We start from the raw sequence: 19,088 nt of genomic DNA on the forward strand, positions 1-19,088 counted from the left end.
CCTGAAAAAGAGAGAGAGAAGGGGGTACAGAGAATATCTGAAGAAACAGTGGCTGAAATATTCCCTTATTTGATGAAAGACATAAATATAAATATCCCAGGAGTTCAATAAACTCCAAGTAAGATGAAGGAAGGAGACCCATTACAAGATACAGTATATAAGGAAACTTGTGAAAGTCAAAGACAAAAGAGGGAATTTTAACTTATCACAGGCAAGGCATCAACAATAGTATCCTCAGCCTATTTCTCTTTGGAAATTTTGAGGGCCAGAAGACAGTGGACCAATACACTGAAGTACCAAAACAAAACAAACTCTCAATACTCCCACACCATCAACCAAGAATCCTCTATTCAGCAAAATGTTCCTTCGAAAGCGAGCAAGGAAATAAGATATTCCTACATAAGTCAAAACTGTGGGAGCCTGTTACTAGACCTGTCCTGTGAAAAATGTTCAAGGCAATCCTGCATGTGGAATAAAGGGAAATTAGACAGTAACTTGCAGCCACTTGAAAAAATAAAGATCACAATAAAGGTAAATACATGGGAAATTATAAAGTCTAGTATTACTGTAATAGCAGTTTCTAACTCCACTTTTTTTTTTACATCACTTTTTAAATTTTTTGTCTAAAACTAGTACTATTGTAAATTTGGTTTGTAACTGCATTTTGTATTCTACATATCTTAAGATACTAGTGTACTTTAAAGAGTTATTAGTTTATATTTTTAGTCACACAATGTATAAAGATGTAATCTTGTGATACCAAATACCAGACGTGGGATGAAGTTTTAAAGGAGAAGAGACTTGTATGTTATTGGTTAAGCTGGATAAATTCAAATTAGAATGTAATGACTTTAGTATGTTAAATGTAATCCCATAGTGAAGTGAAGTGAAGTGAAGTGAAGTGAGCTCGCTCAGTCGTGTCCAACTCTTTGCGATCCCATGGACTGTAGCCTACCACGCTCTTCCATCCATGGGATTCTCCAGGCAAGGATACTGGAGTGGGTTGCCATTTCCTTCTCCAGGGAACTTCCCGACCCAGGGATCTAACCCAGGTCTCCTGCATTGCATGCAGGTGCTTTACCCTCTGAACCACCAGGGAAGCCCCACAACAAATGACCACAACAAAACAGCCACCAGGGAAGTCCAAAAATGTAGATGTTCCACTAAAAAAAAAAAAAATTTGACAAAATACAAAGCAATACAGTAATGCAGGAAATTAGGGATAATTGCATCTTTGTTTTCTTTATGTGGAAAACAAACAGCAAAATGACAAAAGGTAGAAGATAAAACCCTAGAAGAAATTACTGAAGTAGATCTAGATAATCTACTCAATAGAGAGTTCAAAGTAATGGTGGTAAACATGTTTAAAGAACTAGGGGGAAGGTTGGATGAACAGAGTGAGAAGTTAGGAGGCTTTAACAAAGTTAAGGGCTTCCCTTGTAAATCAGTTGGTAAAGAGTCTGCCTGCAATACAGGAGACCTGGGTTTGATCCCTGGGTCAGGAAGATCCCCCTGAGAAGGAAATGGCAACTCACTCCAGTATTCTTGCCTGGGGAATCCCATGGACAGAGGAACCTGGGAGGCTACAGCCCATGGGGTCCCAAGAATTAGACACAACTTAGCAACTAAATGACCAACAAAGTTAAATATTAAGAAGAACCAAGCAAAGATGAAAAATACAACTAATATTAAGAATACACTAGAAGGAATTGGAACTTCCCAGGTGGTCCAAGGCTAAGCCTCTGTGGTCCCAGTGAACAGGGTCCGAGTTCAATCCCTGGTCAGGGGACTAGATTCTACATGCCACAACTAAGACCTAGCATGACAAAATAAATATTTTAAAAATACACTAGAAGAAGTAAACAGTACATTAAATATATAGAGGAATAGATCAATGAGCAGGAAGACAGAATAGTGGAAATCAGGGATGCTGAAAAGAAAATGAAACAAGAATAAAAAGAAATGAGGACAGTTTAAGAGACCTCTTGAACAACATCAAACATACTAACTTTCTCATTAGAGGAGTCTCAGAAGGAAAAGAAAGAGAGAAAGTGGCAGAGCACATATGTGAAGATATCATAGCCAAAAACTTCCCTACCATGGGAAAGAAAACAGACATCCAGGTCCAGGTAGCGCAGAGGGTCCAAACAGGATCAGCCCAAAGAAATCAACTGTAACTTAAAAAAAAAAAACTGCAAAAAAACACAAACGAACACTAAAATGTATGCTACTAAATAACCAATGGGTCACTGAAGAATCAAAGAGAAAATTAAAATAATACTGGATGTTGAGCATCTTTTCATGTGTTTGTTAGCCATCCGTATGTCTTCTTTGGAGAAATGTCTAGTTAGTTCTTTGGCCCATTTTTTGATTGGGTCGTTTATTTTTCTGGAATTGAGCTGCAGAAGTTGTTTGTATATTTTTGAGATTAGTTGTTTGTCAGTTGCTTCATTTGCTATTATTTTCTCCCATTCAGAAGGCTTTCTTTTCACCTTGCTTCTAGTTTCCTTTGTTGTGCAGAAGCTTTTAATTTTAATTAGATCCCATTTGTTTATTTTTGCTTTTATTTCCAGAATTCTGGGAGGTGGATCATAGAGGATCCTGCTGTGATTTATTTCTGAGAGTGTTTTGCCTATGTTCTCCTCTAGGAGTTTTATAGTTTCTGGTCTTACATTTAGATCTTTAATCCATTTTGAGTTTATTTTCGTGTGGGGTGTTAGAAAGTGATCTAGTTTCATTCTTTTACAAGTGGTTGACCAGTTTTCCCAGCACCACTTGTTAAAGAGATTGTCTTTCCTCCATTGTATATTCTTGCCTCCTTTGTCAAAGATAAGGTGTCCATATGTGTGTGGATTTATCTCTGGGCTTTCTATTTTGTTCCATTGATCTATATGTCTGTCTTTGTGCCAGTACCATACTGTCTTGATGACTGTGGCTTTGTAGTAGAGCCTGAAGTCAGGCAAGTTGATTCCTCCAGTTCCATTCTTCTTTCTCAAGATTGCTTTGGCTATTCGAGGTTTTTTGTATTTCCATACAAATCTTGAAATTATTTGTTCTAGTTCTGTGAAAAATGTGGCTGGTAACTTGATAGGGATTGCATTGAATTTGTAAATTGCTTTGGGTAGTATACTCATTTTCACTATATTGATTCTTCCGATCCAAGAACATGGTATATTTCTCCATCTATTAGTGTCCTCTTTGATTTCTTTCATCAGTGTTTTATAGTTTTCTATATATAGGTCTTTAGTTTCTTTAGGTAGATATATTCCTAAGTATTTTATTCTTTTCGTTGCAATGGTGAATGGAATTGTTTCCTTAATTTCTTTTTCTACTTTCTCATTATTCGTGTATAGGAATGCAAGGGATTTCTGTGTGTTGATTTTATATCCTGCAACTTTACTATATTCATTGATTAGCTCTAGTAATTTTCTGGTGGAGTCTTTAGGGTTTTCCATGTAGAGGATCATGTCATCTGCAAACAGTGAGAGTTTTACTTCTTCTTTTCCAATTTGGATTCCTTTTATTTCTTTTTCTGCTCTAATTGCTGTGGCCAAAACTTCCAGAACTATGTTGAATAGTAGTGGTGAAAGTGGACACCCTTGTCTTGTTCCTGACTTTAGCGGAAATGCTTTCAATTTTTCACCATTGAGGATAATGTTTGCTGTGGGTTTGTCATAGATAGCTTTTATTATGTTGAGGTATGTTCCTTCTATTCCTGCTTTCTGGAGAGTGTTTATCATAAATGGATGTTGAATTTTGTCAAAGGCCTTCTCTGCATCTATTGAGATACTCATATGGTTTTTATTTTTCAATTTGTTAATGTGGTGAATTACATTGATTGATTTGCGGATATTGAAGAATCCTTGCATCCCTGGGATAAAGCCCACTTGGTCATGGTGTATGATCTTTTTAATGTGTTGTTGGATTCTGATTGCTAGAATTTTGTTGAGGATTTTTGCATCTATGTTCATCAGTGATATTGGCCTGTAGTTTTCTTTTTTTGTGACATCTTTGTCAGGTTTTGGTATTAGGGTGATTGTGGCCTCATAGAATGAGTTTGGAAGTTTACCTTCCTCTGCAATTTTCTGGAAGAGTTTGAGGAGGATAGGTGTTAGCTCTTCTCGAAATTTTTGGTAGAATTCAGCTGTGAAGCCGTCTATGCAAATCAAAACCACAATGAGGTACCACTTCACACCAGTCAGAATGGCCGTGATCCAAAAATCTGCAAGCAATAAGTGCTGGAGAGGGTGTGGAGAAAAGGGAACCCTCCTACACTGTTGGTGGGAATGCAAACTAGTACAGCCACTATGGAGAACAGTGTGGAGATTCCTTAAAAAATTGCAAATAGAACTACCTTATGACCCAGCAATCCCACTTCTGGACATACACACCAAGGAAACCAGAATTGAAAGAGACACATGTACCCCAATGTTCATCGCAGCACTGTTTATAATAGCTAGGACATGGAAACAACCTAGATGTCCATCAGCAGATGAATGGATAAGAAAGATGTGATACATATACACAATGGAGTATTACTCAGCCGTAAAAAAGAATTCATTTGAATCAGTTCTGATGAGATGGATGAAACTGGAGCCGATTATACAGAGTGAAGTAAGCCAGAAAGAAAAACACCAATACAGTATACTAACACATATATATGGAATTTAGGAAGATGGCAATGACGACCCTGTAAGCAAGACAGGGAAAGAGACACAGATGTGTATAATGGACTTTTGGACTCAGAGGGAGGGAGAGGGTGGGATGATTTGGGAGAATGACATTCTAACATGTATACTATCATGTAAGAATTGAATCGCCAGTCTATGTCTGATGCAGGATACAGCATGCTTGGAGCTGGTGCATGGGGATGACCCAGAGAGATGTTATGGGGAGGGAGGTGGGAGGGGGGTTCATGTTTGGGAACGCATGTAAGAATTAAAGATTTTAAAATTTAAAAAATAAAAAAATAAATTAAAAAAAAAATAAAATAATACTGGAAACAAGGAAAATGAAAACACAATAATCCAAAATCTTTGAAACACAACAAATGGAGTTCCAAGAGGGAAGTTTATAATGATACAAACTTATATCAGGAAACAAGAAGATCTTAAATAAACAGCCTAACCTTACATCTGGTGTAATTAGAAAAAGAAAAACAAACAAAACACAGAGTTAAAGAAGGAAAGAAATCATACATCTCAGAGCAGAAATAAATGAAATAGAGACTTCTAAAAACCCACAATAGAACAGATCATTGTAACTAAGAGTTGATTCTTTGAAAAGGTAGCAAAAAATGGTAAACTGTTAGCCAGTCTCATAAAAAAAAAAATAACAGAGGGCACAATTAAATAAAATCAGAAGTGAAAATGAGAAATTACAAATGATACCACAGAAATACAAAGGGTCATAAGAGTTTACTACATGTATATACATTTCAATATTTAGATACTAAAATTTAAATTATATGCCAATAAAGTGGGCAACCCAGAAGAAATGGACAGATTCTTACAAATCTACAATTTCCCAAGATTGAATCAGGAAGAAACCAATTACCAGTAATGAGACTAAATCAGTAATAAAACACCTCTCAACAAACAGAAGGTTAGGTCACAGTTGAATTCTACCAAATATTTGGAAGATAGTTAACACCTATCTTCCTTAAACTATTCCAAAAAAAATTCAGAGGGAGGAACATCCCCAAATTCATTCTGTTACACCAGCATCATCCTGATACCAAAACTAGATGAAGATATCACCAAAAAAAGGAGAAAATAACAAGCAAGTATCACTGATGAACACACAAGCAAAATCCCCAACAAAATATTAGCAAATAGAATCCAATAATATATTAAAGGATCATACACCATGATCACTGGGATTTATCCTAGGGAAGCAAGGATGATTCAATATTCACAGATCAGTCAATATGATACAACATATTAGCAAACTGAAGAATAAAAGCCACACGATCATTTCAATAGATGCAGAAAAATTTTTTGACAAAATTCAACATAAATTTCTGATAAAAGCTCTCAACAAAGTGGATATAGAGTAAACATGCTGCTGCGGCTGCTAAGTTGCTTCAGTCGTGTCCGACTCTGTGCGACCCCATAGAGGGCAGCCTACCAGGCTCCCCCATCCCTGGGATTCTCCAGGCAAGAACACTGGAGTAAACATACCTCAACATAACAAAGGCCACCTATGAAAAATCCACAGCTAACATCATATTCAATGGTGAAAATCTGAAAGTACTTCCTCTAAAACCTCGAACAAGACAAGGATACTCACTCTCACTACTTTTATTCAACACAGTATTGGAAGTTCTAGCCATAACAATCAGACAAGAAAAATAGATAAAAGGCATCCAAATTGAAAACAAAGAAGTAAAATTGTAACTGTAGACACAATACTATACATAGAAAATCCTAAATATTCCACCAAAATACTATTAGGACTTCTCAATTAATTTGGTAAACTTGTAGGATATAAAATTAATATATATAAATGCTGTGCTTGTATATACTAATAATGAACTATCAAAAAGAGAAATTTAAAAAACAATGCCATTCACAATCACATAAAAAAGAATTAACTACCTGGGAATAAATATAGCTAAGGAGGTAAAATACATGTACTCAGAAAACAATAAGACACTGATGAAATTCAGAAATGCGGACAGAAATACACATTGTGCTAATGGATTGGAAGATATGAAATTGTTAAAATTTCCATACTACCCAAGGCAATATACAGATATAATGCAACCCTATCAAAATACCAATGGTGTTTTTCACAGAACTAGAAAATATTCTAAAATTTGTATGGAAACACAAAAGAACTCAAATAGCCAAAACAATCTTAAGAAGACAGAAGCTGAAGGTATCAAACTTCCTGATATCCAACTGTCCTACAAAACTGCAGTAATCTAAACAGTATGATCCTGGCACAAAAACAGACACAGAGATCAGTGAAACATGATAGAGAGCCTGGAAATGAACCCACACTTATAAGGGCAATTAATGAATGACAGAAAGATAGACTCTTCAACAAGTGGTGTTAGGAAAACTGGACAGCTGCCAAGCGAAAGAATCAAACTGGTCTACTTTCTCACAACATATGAAAAATAAATTCAAAATGGATTAAAGGTTGAAACCATAAAACTTCTAAAACAAAACATAGGCAGTATGCTTTTTTTGCAGTTGGTCTTAGTGACATTTTTTCTATGTTTCCTCAGGCAAGGAAAATAAAAGCAAAATGGTAAACAACTGGGGCTATGTCAAACTAAAAAGCTTTCTCACAGAAAAGAAACCCTAAATAAAACTATAAGATAATCTACCGAATGGTAGAAGATATTTGCAAATGATATATCCAAAAAGAGGCCAATATCCAAAATATATAAATAACATATAAATCAAAAACAATAAAATCCCCAAGACAACTCAAAAATTGGGCAGAGGAGTTGATTAGACCTTTTTCCAAAGAAGACATACAGATGGCCAACAGGCACATAAAAAGATGTTCAGCATCACTAATCACTAGGGAAATGCAAGTCAAAACCACAATGAGATATTACCTCATACCTGTCAGAATGACTATTACCAGAAACACAAGAAATGACAAGTATTGGTGAGGATGTGGAAAACAGGGCACACTTTAGCACATTTTGTAGGAATTTAAATTGCTCCAATAACTATAGAAAACAGCACAGACATTCCTCAGAATAAATCAATTGCTGCTGTTGTTCAGTCACTCAGTCCTGTCTTGAGTCTTTGCAACCCCATGTACTGCAGCATCCAGTCTTCCCTGTCCTTCACCATCTCCCAGGGTTTATTCAAACTCATGTCCATTGAATCCGTGATGCCATCCAACCATCTCATCCTCTGTCATGCCTTTCCCCTTGATCTCAATCTTTCCCAGTATCAGGGTCTTTTTCCAATGAGTCCGTTATTCACATCAGGTGGCCAAAGTATAGGAACTTCAGCTTCAGCATCAGTCCTTCCAATGAATATTCAGTGATTTCCTTTACGATTAACCTGTTTGATTTCTTTGCAGTCCAAGGGACTCTCAAGAGTTGTCCCCAACACTGCAGGTCGAAATCAACACTTTCGTGCTCAGCTTTCTTTATGGTCCAACTCTCACATCTATAGATGACTTCCAGAAAAAAAAACATAGGCAAAGTTATGTCCTGCTTTTTAACACACTGTCTAGGTTTGTCATAGCTTTTCTTCCAAATTTCATGGCTACAGTCACAATCCACAGTGGTTTTGAAGCCCAAGAAAATAAAGTCTGTCACTGTTTACATTTCCCCATCTATTTGCATCTGAAGTGGTGGGACCAGATGCCATGATCTTAATTTTTTGAATGCTGAGTTTTAAGGCCAGCTTTTTCACTCTCCTCTTTCACTTTCATCAAGAGGCTCTTTAGTTCCTTTCCACTTTCTGCCATTAACGTGATGTCATCTGCATATCTGGGGTAATTGATATTTCTCCTGGCAATCTCAATTCCCGCTTGTGCTTCATCCAGCCCGGTATTTCGCATGATGTACTCTGCATATAAATTACATAAGCAGGGTGACACTATGCAGCCTTGATGTTCTCCTTTCCCAATTTTGAACCCGTCCATTGTCCCATGTCTGGTTCTAACTGTTGCCTCTTGACCTGCATACAGGTTTCTCAGGAGCAAAGTAAAGTGGTCTGGTTTTAAGAAATTTTTTAGAATTTTCCATAGTTTGCTGTGATCTACACACTCAAAGGCTTTAGCGTAGGCAATGAAGCAGAAGTAGGTTTTTTTATGAAATCCCCTTGCTTTTCTATGATGCAATGGATGTTGGCAATTTGATCTCTGGTTACTCTGCCTTTTCTAAATCCAGCTTGTAGATCTGGAAGTTCTTGGTTAACATACTGTTGAAGCCTAGCTTGAAGGATTTTGCCCATTACCTTGCTCGCATGTGAAATGAGTACAACTGAACCATACTTTGAACATTCTTTGGCATTGCTCTTCTTTGGGATTGGAATGAAAACTGACCTTTTTCAGTCCTGTGACCACTGCATGGGTGAGTGTTAAGTCACTTCAGTCGTGTCCAACTATTGCAACCCCATGGACTGTAGCCCACCAGGCACCTCTGTTAATTGGATTCACCAGTGAAGAACACTGGAGTGGGTTGCTATTTCCTTCTCAAGGGTATCTTTCTGACTGGGGGATCAAACCTGTGACTCTTACGTCTCCTGCATTGGCAGGCGGGTTCTTTACTACTAGTGTCTCCTAGAAAGCCACCTGGGAAGCAGTAACCACTGCTGACTTTTCCAACTTTGCTGGCATATTGAAAAAAAAGAAGGTATGAAAAATGAAAAACTACTGAAATGAATGAATTATGTATGATCAGGGGCTTTCCTGGTATCTCAGCCTGTAAAGAACCCACCTGCAGTGCAAGAGACACCAGTTCGATTCTTGGGTCAGGAAGATCTCCTGGAGAAGGGATAGGCTACCCATTCCAGTACTCTTGGGCTTCCCTGGTGGCTTAGCCAGTAAAAAATTCGCCTGCAATGTGAGATACCTGGGTTTGATCCCTGGACTTGGAAAATCCCCTGGAGGAAGTCATGGCAACCCACTCAAGTATTTTGCCTGGAGAATCACCATGGACAGAGGATCCTGGTGGGCTACAGTCCATGGGGTTGCAAAGAGTCAGACACAACTGAGGGACTAAGCACATTGAGTGCAGCACTTTAACAGCATCATCTTTTAGGATTTGAAATAGCTCACCTGGAATTCCATCATTTCCACTAGCTTTGTTTATAGTGATGCTTCCTAAGGCCCACTTGACGTCACACTCCAGGATGTCTGCCTCTAGGTGAGTGATCACACCATTGCGGTTATCCAGGTCATGATCTTTTTTGTACAGTTCTTCTGTGTATTCTTGCCACCTCTTCTTAATATCTTCTGCTTCTGGTAGGTCCATGCTGTTTCTGTCCTTTATTGTGCCCATCTTTGCATGAAATGTTCCCTTGGTATCTCTAATTTTCTTGAAGAGATCTCTAGCTTTTCCCATTCTATTGTTTTCCTCTATTTCTTTGCATTGTTCACTTAAGAAGCCTTTCTTATCTCTCCTTACTATTCTTATCTCTCCTTACTATTCTTTGGAATTCTGCATTCAGATGGGTGGGCTCCTCTGGTGACTAAGATGGTAAAGAATCTGCCTGCAATGCAGGAGGCCTGGGTTTGATCCCTGGGCTAGGAAGATCCCCTGGAGAAGGAAACGGCCACCCAGTTTAACATCCTTGTATGGAGAATTCCATGGACTGAAGAGCCTGGTGGACTACAGTTCATGGAGTCACAAAGAGTTAGACATTTCTGCTTCATTGATTATGCTAAAGTCTTTGACTGTGTGGATCACAACAAACTGTGGAAAATTCTTAAAGAAATGGGAATACCAGACCTCCTTACCTGCTTCCTGAGAAAACTATATGCAGGTCAAGAAGAAACAGTAGAACTGAACATGTAACAATGGATTGGTTCAAAATTGGTTAAGGAGTACATCAAGGCTGTACATTGCGACACTGTTTATTTAACTTATATGCAGAGTACATTATGCAAAATGCTGGGCTGGATGAAGCACAAGCTGGAATCAAGGTTGCTGGGAGTAATATCAATAACCTCAGGTATGCAGATGATACCACACTTATGGTAGAAAGTGAAGAGGAACTAAAGAACCTCTTGATGACAGTGAAAGAGGAGAGTGAAAAAACTGGTTTAAAACTCAACATTCAAAAAACTAAGATCATGGCATCTGGTCCCATCAGTTCAGTTCAGTTCAGTTGCTCAGTCATGTCTGACTCTTTGCTACCCCATGAATCGCAGCGCACCAGGCCTCCTTGTCCATCACCAACTCCCGGAGTTCACTCAGACTCATGTCCATCAAGTCAGTGATACCATCCAGCCATCTCATCCTCTGTTGTCCCCTTCTCCTCCTACCCCCAATCCCTCCCAGCATCAAAGTATTTTCCAATGAGTCAACTCTTCGCATGAGGTGGCCAAAGTACTGGAGTTTCAGCTTTAGCATTCCTTCCAAAGAAATCACATCATAGCAAATAGATGGGGTAATGGAAACAGTGACAGACTTTATTTTCTTGGGCTCCAAAATCACTGCAGATGGTGACTGCAGCAGCTATGAAATTAAAAGATGCTTACTCCTTGGAAGAAAAGCTATGACCAACCTAGATGGCATATTAAAATGCAGAGACATTACTTTGCTGACAAAGGTCCATCTAGTCAAAGCTTTGGTTTTTTCCAGTAGTCGTGATGGGTGTGAGAGATGGACTATAAAGAAAGCTGAGCACTGAAGAATTGATGCTTTTGAACTGTGGTGTGGAGAAGACTCTTGAGAGTCCCTTGCACTACACGGAGATCGAACCAGTCAATCCTAAAGGAAATCAGTCCTTAATATTCATTGGAAGGACTGATGCTGACTTTGGCCACCTGATGTGAAGAACTAACTCACTGGAAAAGACCCTGATGCTGGGAAAGATTGAAGGCAGGAGGAACATGCGACGACAGAGGATGAGATGGTTGGATGGCATCACTGACTCAATGGACATGAGTTTGAGCAAGCTTTGGGAGTTACTGAAAAACAGAGAAGTCTGGCATGCTTCAGTCCATGGGGTTACAGAGTCAGACACAACTGAGGGCCTGAACTGACTGATTCAGATGGGTGTATCTTCCATTTTCTCCTTTGCCTTTTGCTTCTCTTCTTTACTCAGCTATTTGTAAGGCCTCTTCAGACAACCATCTTACCTTTTTGCATTTCTTTTTATTGGGGATGGTTTTGATCCCTGCCTTCACACAGTGTTACAAACCTCTTTCCATAGCTCTTCAGGCACTCTGTTTACCCTTGAATCCATTTGTCACTTCCACTGCATAATTGTAAAGGATTTGATTTAGGTCATACGTGAATGGCCTAGTGCTTTTCTCTACTTTCTTCAATTTAAGTCTGAACTTAGTAATAAGGAGTTCATGATTGGAGTCACACTCAGCCGCTGTCTTGTTTTTGCTGATTGTATAGAGCTTCTCCATCTTCTGCTGCAAAGAATATAATCAATCTGATTTCAGTATTGACCATCCGGTGATGTCCATGTGTAGAGTTATCTCTTGTGTTTTTGGAAGTGGGTATTTTCTGCAACCAGTGCATTCTCTTGGCAAAACTATGTTAGCCTTTACCCTGCTTCATTTTGAACTCCAAGGCCAAACTTGCCTGTTACTCTATTTCTTCCAACTTTTGCATTCCAGTCCCCTGTGATGAAAAGGACATCCATTTTTTTTTTTTTTTTTGGTGTTAGTTCTAGAAGGTCTTGTAGGTTTTCATAGAACCGTTCAACTTCAGCTTCTTTGGCATGAGTGGTTGGGGCATAGACTTGGATTACGTGATGTTGAATGATTTGCCTTGGAAACGAACTGAGAGCATGTTGTCATTTTTGAGATTGCACACAAGTACTGCATTTTAAACTCTTTTGTTAACTAGAGTACTACTGTATGATTCACCTATCTCACTTATGGATATTTATCCAAAGAATGTGAGAACACTATTCAGAGAAATATATGAACCCCTATATTCATTGCAGCATTACTTACAATAGCCAAGACATGGAAACAGTCTAAGTACCTATAAAAGGATGAATGGATAAAGAAGATGTAAGATACATGCACAAACATAATGGTATACTAATACTACTCAGCCATAATAAAGATGAAATCTTCTCATTTGGAACAACATGGATGGACCCTGGGGGTATTATGCTAAGTGAAAAGTGTCAGACAGAGAAAAGATAAATATTCTATGACTTCACTCGTATGTGGAATTTTAAAAAAACTAATAAAAACCAAAAACAAATACATAGATACTTAGAGAACATAGTAGTAGTTACCAGAGGAGAAGGCACAGTGGGGAGCGAGGATAAAACTGGTAAAAGGGATCAACGTATGGGAACAAATGGAAAATAAATGATTGCAGTTATATGAAGTTCCCAGAAGCATAAAAGCAGTTTAGAGTAGGGAGGATGGGAAGACTGGGTAGAGTGGAAAGTGATAAAGCATATAAGATGTTTTCCTATCTTTTTCTTTCTTTGTTTCCCTTCTTTCCTTCCTTATAAAGTACCTTCAGTACTCCAGCATGGATCTTCATGTTGGAAATGCAGTGTTGAGAAGAGACCTATACTTTGTTTCAGTAAGTTTCAGTCAAGTGCTTGCTGTCAAATAATAAACAAATTGGTGAATTACCACAAGTAACAAAAACTGGTGAGTGTTGGGTGAATAATTAAAACAGGATGGTATATAGAGGGATAGATGGCACCTGTAGAAAGACTGGGAGGAATGACCCATTTGAGAAGGTGAAAATAGAGCAAGAATCTAGAAGACAAGATAGAACAGCAGTGAGGTCATGAGGAGGAACCTCTAGGCAAAAGTCTTTATTTAAAGGCTGGTATGCATGTGCTAAGTCGTTTCAGTTGTGTCCAACTCTTTGTTGACTCCATGAACTGTAGCCCTCCAAACTCCTCTGTCCATGGGATTCTCCAGGCAGGCAAGAGCATTGGAGTGCATTGTCATGCTATCCTCCTGGGGATCTTCCTGACTCAGTAATCGAAACCACAACTCTTGTGTCTCCTGCATTGGCAGGAGGGTTCTTTAACCATGGAGTGCCATCTGGGAAGCCTGTTTAATGGCTTGAAAGTGAAAGTTGCTCAGTCATGTTCATCTCTTTGTGACTGCATGGATACACACTCCATGGAATTCTCCAGGCCTGAATACTGGAGTGGGTAGCTGCTCCCTTTTCCACAGGATCTTCCCAACCCAGGGATGGAACCCATGTCTTCACACTGCAGGCGGATTCTTTACCAGCTGAGCCACCGTTTAAAGGCTTGCTACTGCTGCTTCTGCTAAGTTGCTTCAGTCGTGTCCGACTCTGTGCGACCCCACAGACAGCAGCCCATCAGGCTCCGCCATCCCTGGGATTCTCCAGGCAAGAACACTAGAGTGGGTTGCCATTTCCTTCTCCAATGCATGAAAGTGAAAAGTGAAAGTGAAGTCACTGAGTCATGTCCAACTCTCAACGACCCCATGCACTGCAGCCCACTAGGCTCCTCCATCCATAGGATTTTCCAGGCAAGAGTACTGAAGTGGGTAGCCGTTCCCTTTTCCAAAGGATCTTCCCAACCCAGGGATGGAACCCAAGTCTTCATACTGCAGGCGGATTCTTTACCAGCTGAGCCACCGTTTAAAGGCTTCAGTTCAGTTCAGTTCAGTCGCTCAGTCGTGTCCGACTCTTTGCGACCTCATGAATCACAGCACACTAGGCCTCCCTGTCCATCACCAACTCCCAGAGTTCACTCAGACTCACGTCCATCGAGACAGTGATGCCATCCAGCCATCTCATCCTCTGTCGTCCCCTTCTCCTCCTTCCCCCAATCCCTCCCAGCATCAGAGTCTTTTCCAATGAGTCAACTCTTCGCATGAGGTGGCCAAAGTACTAGAGTTTCATCTTTAGCATCATTCCTTCCAAAGAAATCCCAGGGCTGATCTCCTTCAGAATGGACTGGTTGGATCTCCTTGCAGTCCAAGGGACTCTCAAGGGGGCATAAATGTGAGCACTGAATTAACATGTGTATCTCTGTGAGCAAGAAAAATGGAAGGGAGCAGAACTTTTTCTTCTCCTAGTTCATATTCTAAAATGTGCCCTTAAATAGACAAATTCTAACAGCAAAATAATTTATTGTAAATATTGCCTAATATAAAAGGGAATGAAGGCAGCTTAGGGTAGGTAGAAGGGAATGGGTTCAGTATGTCATGTGAAGTGTTTTCCTGTTTCCTTATTGATCTCTCTCAGCCCCATTTTCTTTCTCAAGTGACTGGCATATTTGTTTTAAACTGGTTTACCTATGCCTAAGTCCCCACTCCATCTGCCCTTAATTTCTCCTCCTTAGTCTCTACTCATCAGAGTGCCTGTATCCTTTCTGTCAAGAATTCAAATCATGTAGCATTCACACTTTAGCAGTTTAGCTTTGAAGTAATTTGTTCTTTTAAGTACCAGTCATAAATTGCTTTTGAAACAGGACTAGCCCTACATATAAAGTTCTTCTCACCTCTGCTTCCCAACCACATCTAGTCCTTTAATGTTAACCCTGCTTCCCCATGAACTTAATTCATGTCTCAAATATCTGAGGACCCATAATGAGAAGTCTTCACAATTCTTCCAAAAAACTCATAAGGAAAAGCAGCAACAATGAAGAATTTCTATGTAAGATTTTCTGAAAGGACTGAGTAGAGACTTTATGTTGTAAAGTGTTTCCAGAGCGGTAGCAATCCCAGATTTTGTCTGAAAATCAAACTATATAATCTGTAGGAAAGAGAGGTACGTTCATCTAAGGATATTGGGGAGACCAGTAAAATCTCTTTTCAGGGACTGAGCAGCACACAAAGGTAATCAACCAGAAAAGGAAACAGCACGAACTGAGTACAGAAATTTAAAAACTTACAAAGATTCATAAGATCTTCAGATTTCCTAGGTGGTGCTAGTGGTAAAGAATGCACCTGCCAGGAGACATAGAGATGCAGGTTTGATCCCTGGGTCAGGAAGATCCCCTGGAGGAAGGCATGGCAACACACTCCAGTATTCTTGCCTGGAGAATCCCATGGACAGAGGAGCCTGGTGAGCTACAGTCCATGGTGTTGCAAAGAGTCAGACACGACTGAAGTGACTTAGCACACATATCTTCAATATTGGTATTATCATATTATGAATCAACAGTGCCTCCCATGTTACACAAATTTTTGAAAAACTGAACACAAAAAATCCACTGGAAAGGGAATTATATTAGATAAATAATAAATCATTCAGACTGCAATACAGAGACAGAAAGATGGAAATTAGAGGAAAACAGAGTGGAAAAATCTACCTAACAACTAACTGGAATTCACAAGAAGAGGAGAAAAAATGGAGAAGAGCCCAATATATGGAGAAGGAAATTTTTCTGAGGACGGGAAGATGCCACTTAACAGATTCAATCTGCTCAACAATCCCAAGCAGGACAAAAGGCAAAGAATTTCATAAAAAGCATGAGAAAATTCTCTCGTGCTATTTACAATTTTTTAAAAAAACAGGTAAAAAGAATTTAACTTAAAAAGAAAATAAAGGCGACAACCCAAATTAACACCAAGAGTAGAATGCTCTGGCCTTGACACATCTGTCCAGCGCCTGTGTAGGTGGGCTGGGCAAAGTCCCAAGGACAGAGGAGGGTCAGAGGAGTGGTTTTTCCCACGACTGAGGGTCTTTATCCTCAAAACCCTCACTTGAGTCCGATAATCCTGAGTCCTTCGAGGACATGTAATGCACATCACCGTGGTAGTCAGTGTCCAAGCGACGGCGGACCCCACGAACTTCCGGGAAGTGCAGTTGGTCCCCATTCAGCTAATGTTGTGACAGCGCGGATATAGGGTATTTGGGGAAATACAGTCCTGGAAAAGTGGAAGCTAAATACTCAAGAGCAGTACAAGCCGAGCAGAGTGGCAGCAAAGTTTTGAATGACGGATCTTCGGCTGGCAGAGGCCACTTCTTGTCCCGCACCAGCAAGTCTGCCCTTGTTCAAGGAGGAAAACGTCTGCACGAGCACAGAAACGACCCAAAAGACGTTTCACGGCCTCATAATCTTCAGGGAAACATAGCTTCCCGGTTTGGGCTCTCATTATCTTCACAGCGCTTGTAGACGCTGCCGTTGGTTTCGGGAAGCGAAGTTCGCCAGAGACGACTGTTGTCCCCTGCATTCTTCCGAGGGGATCGACTCCGGCAGAGTCTCCAAGCGGTGTAATTTCTCACAAAGCTCAACCCGTGGTCTCGCGGTGCTCCGAGATCGCGCGGCCGCTGAGCCTCCTGGGAAGTGTGGTTTTCTGGAAGGCAACCGTGCGAGTCACTGGCAACTTTTCTCCGTGAAGCGGAGGAGTCTGAGAAGTGCCGTCCGCACCGGGGCTCCGCCTGGGGCTGCTCGGCGTTTGTCTTCGACCCAGCAGCAGTATTCTTGGTCCTGAAATCGCGCAGGACTCTGGGCAGCGCCGTTCCGGCGAGGCAAGCGGCCTTTGTTCCCTACAGCTACACGGCGCGTCAGGTACGCGGAGGTGCCGCAGTGGACGGCTTCCGTGTTGGTGGGGGTCGGCTGAGCGGTCAGGCAAGTGTGGGTGCGCGGAGGGTGGCCGGCGCTGGGCACGGCCGCCATGACCTCTCGAGTCCCAGCGTCCACCCCGCGGTGTGAGCCCAGGCAGGCCCCTGGCTCCTCTGGGCCTCTGTCCTGCTTTGTAAAAGGGGAGTAAGGATGGCGCTTACCTCTAAGAGCTGTTGTAAAAAAGGAAATGGGAGAGCGAGTGTGCGTTATACGCACTGAAAAAAAAATTGTGTAAACCCTAAATTGCTTCAGTGTTGCCGAGTTTCAGTTTTTCTCATCGTTTATTTAAAAAAGAAATCTGGAATAATGTGAATGCCCACCATGCATAGTGGTGAAGATCGAAAGAGCTCTTATTTAACATTATTATTACTGTTGTTTTATGAGTCGGTCACTTATATGTGGGCTGCCCAGGTGGCTCAGCGGTAAAGAATCCACCTGCCAGTGCAGGAGACGCAGGAGACCCCCTTCGATCCCTGGATAGGGAAGATCCCCTAGAGAAGGAAACGGCAACCTGCTCCAATATTCTTGCCTGAAATTTTACATAGAGGAGCCTGGCGGGCTACAGTCTATGGGGTCCCAGAGTTGGACACGACTGAGCGTGCGCGCGCGCGCACACACACACACACACACACACACACACACACACTCAGACACTCATGTATATTTGATAGTTGATGTACATGTAGATGCCACCTGGTTACCTCTTGCCAAGGAACACATTGTTAATTCAGGGAAAGGTTGGACCCCTAGAAAGTGATTCCCAGTGGGATCCTCCATGCAGGTGTGTCCTGAGCTGCGAGATTGTGAGATACGCCTGATTTGTCATGACTGCTTTTTCCTGTTTTGATCTGCCTTCTCAGGCACTGCCCTTCTATAAGACAACCTGGAAAGAGGGCTGTGTCGACTATTGGAAATTGCAGAGTCATGTTTCAGGTAAGTTGATTTGTCCCCAAATCTTCCTAAAACACCCGCTTATCAGGACTCTTGAGTGTTTGCTTTGCCTCTCCTCCCAGTTCCCACCTCACAAAGTTCACTTAGGGATTGGATCTTTGATTCCTTTCATTAAAATAAAGCATGGAGCCTGCAAAACTCCAAAGTATTTTCTCTCAGTGCTCTTCTTTTCTATCAGTTTTCTGCTAGAAGCAGAAAAGAGAAGAGTCTTGAGCAAAACTTTTTTAAAATTATGATTCAGAATTCAAGTTTGGAATTTTAGGTATTTGCTTTATGGTTGTTTAAGCTGTATCATGTGGTCTCTATTAATGGTACATGTCAGTCTTTTCAGTTATTCAAGTCAAGAGATGTTTGGAGTCATCCTTGAGACCTCCCTTTCTCTTATAATTCACATTGAGACACTGTAGTTACATCTAAAATACACATAGTATATCTACACAACCTGACCATTGGTTACCACATCACTGCCACTGCCACTGCCTCCCTGGTCCAAGCCACTTAGGTTATTGCAGTAGTCACCTTGCTGGATTTCCTGCTTCTGCCCTTGACCCTCTTCAGTCTTCACAATACAGCTGTCACAGTGATCCTCTTGTTATATAAAATCCTGTCATTCCTCAGCTTAAAACTCTTTGGTGGCCCTAACTCAGAAATCAGAATTGTGTAGTGACAAAAAACTTTGCACAGTTAGGTTGTCTTATTACTTTCCTGATTTCATCTTCCATCTGTTTCTTTGTTCTCTGGGAGCAACAGTCACACTGGCTACCTGCCTCCAGGCCTTGGAAGTTGCTGTACTATCTGCATGGAATATTCTTTACCTAGATATATACAAGCTTGCATTCTGACCTCCTTTGTGTCTTTGCTCTGTAGTTACTTTCTCAGTAAAACTTCCCTGAACACCTATGTAAAATCGTAGTCACCTTCTCTTGACTATCGCTTCTC

General features: G+C 40.6%; 1 protein-coding gene across 4 annotated transcripts in view; it reads left to right on the plus strand.

Annotated features, from left to right (window-relative positions):
* Positions 1-19,088, plus strand: part of ZNF181 (zinc finger protein 181) — a 36,813-nt gene that overhangs the window by 9,636 nt on the left and 8,089 nt on the right. For 2 of the 4 annotated variants that reach the window (XM_005692263.3, XM_018063287.1), the window contains exon 2: positions 18,059-18,131. In XM_005692263.3, the coding sequence (XP_005692320.1) occupies positions 18,059-18,131 (73 nt within the window). Of the gene's footprint in view, positions 1-15,728; positions 17,145-18,058; positions 18,132-19,088 lie in introns of those variants that run through there. The other 2 variants (XM_005692264.3, XM_005692265.3) reach the window with 2 other exon arrangements.

Source organism: Capra hircus, chromosome 18 (genome assembly GCF_001704415.2).
Source record: "Capra hircus breed San Clemente chromosome 18, ASM170441v1, whole genome shotgun sequence".
Lineage (NCBI taxonomy): Eukaryota > Metazoa > Chordata > Mammalia > Artiodactyla > Bovidae > Capra > Capra hircus.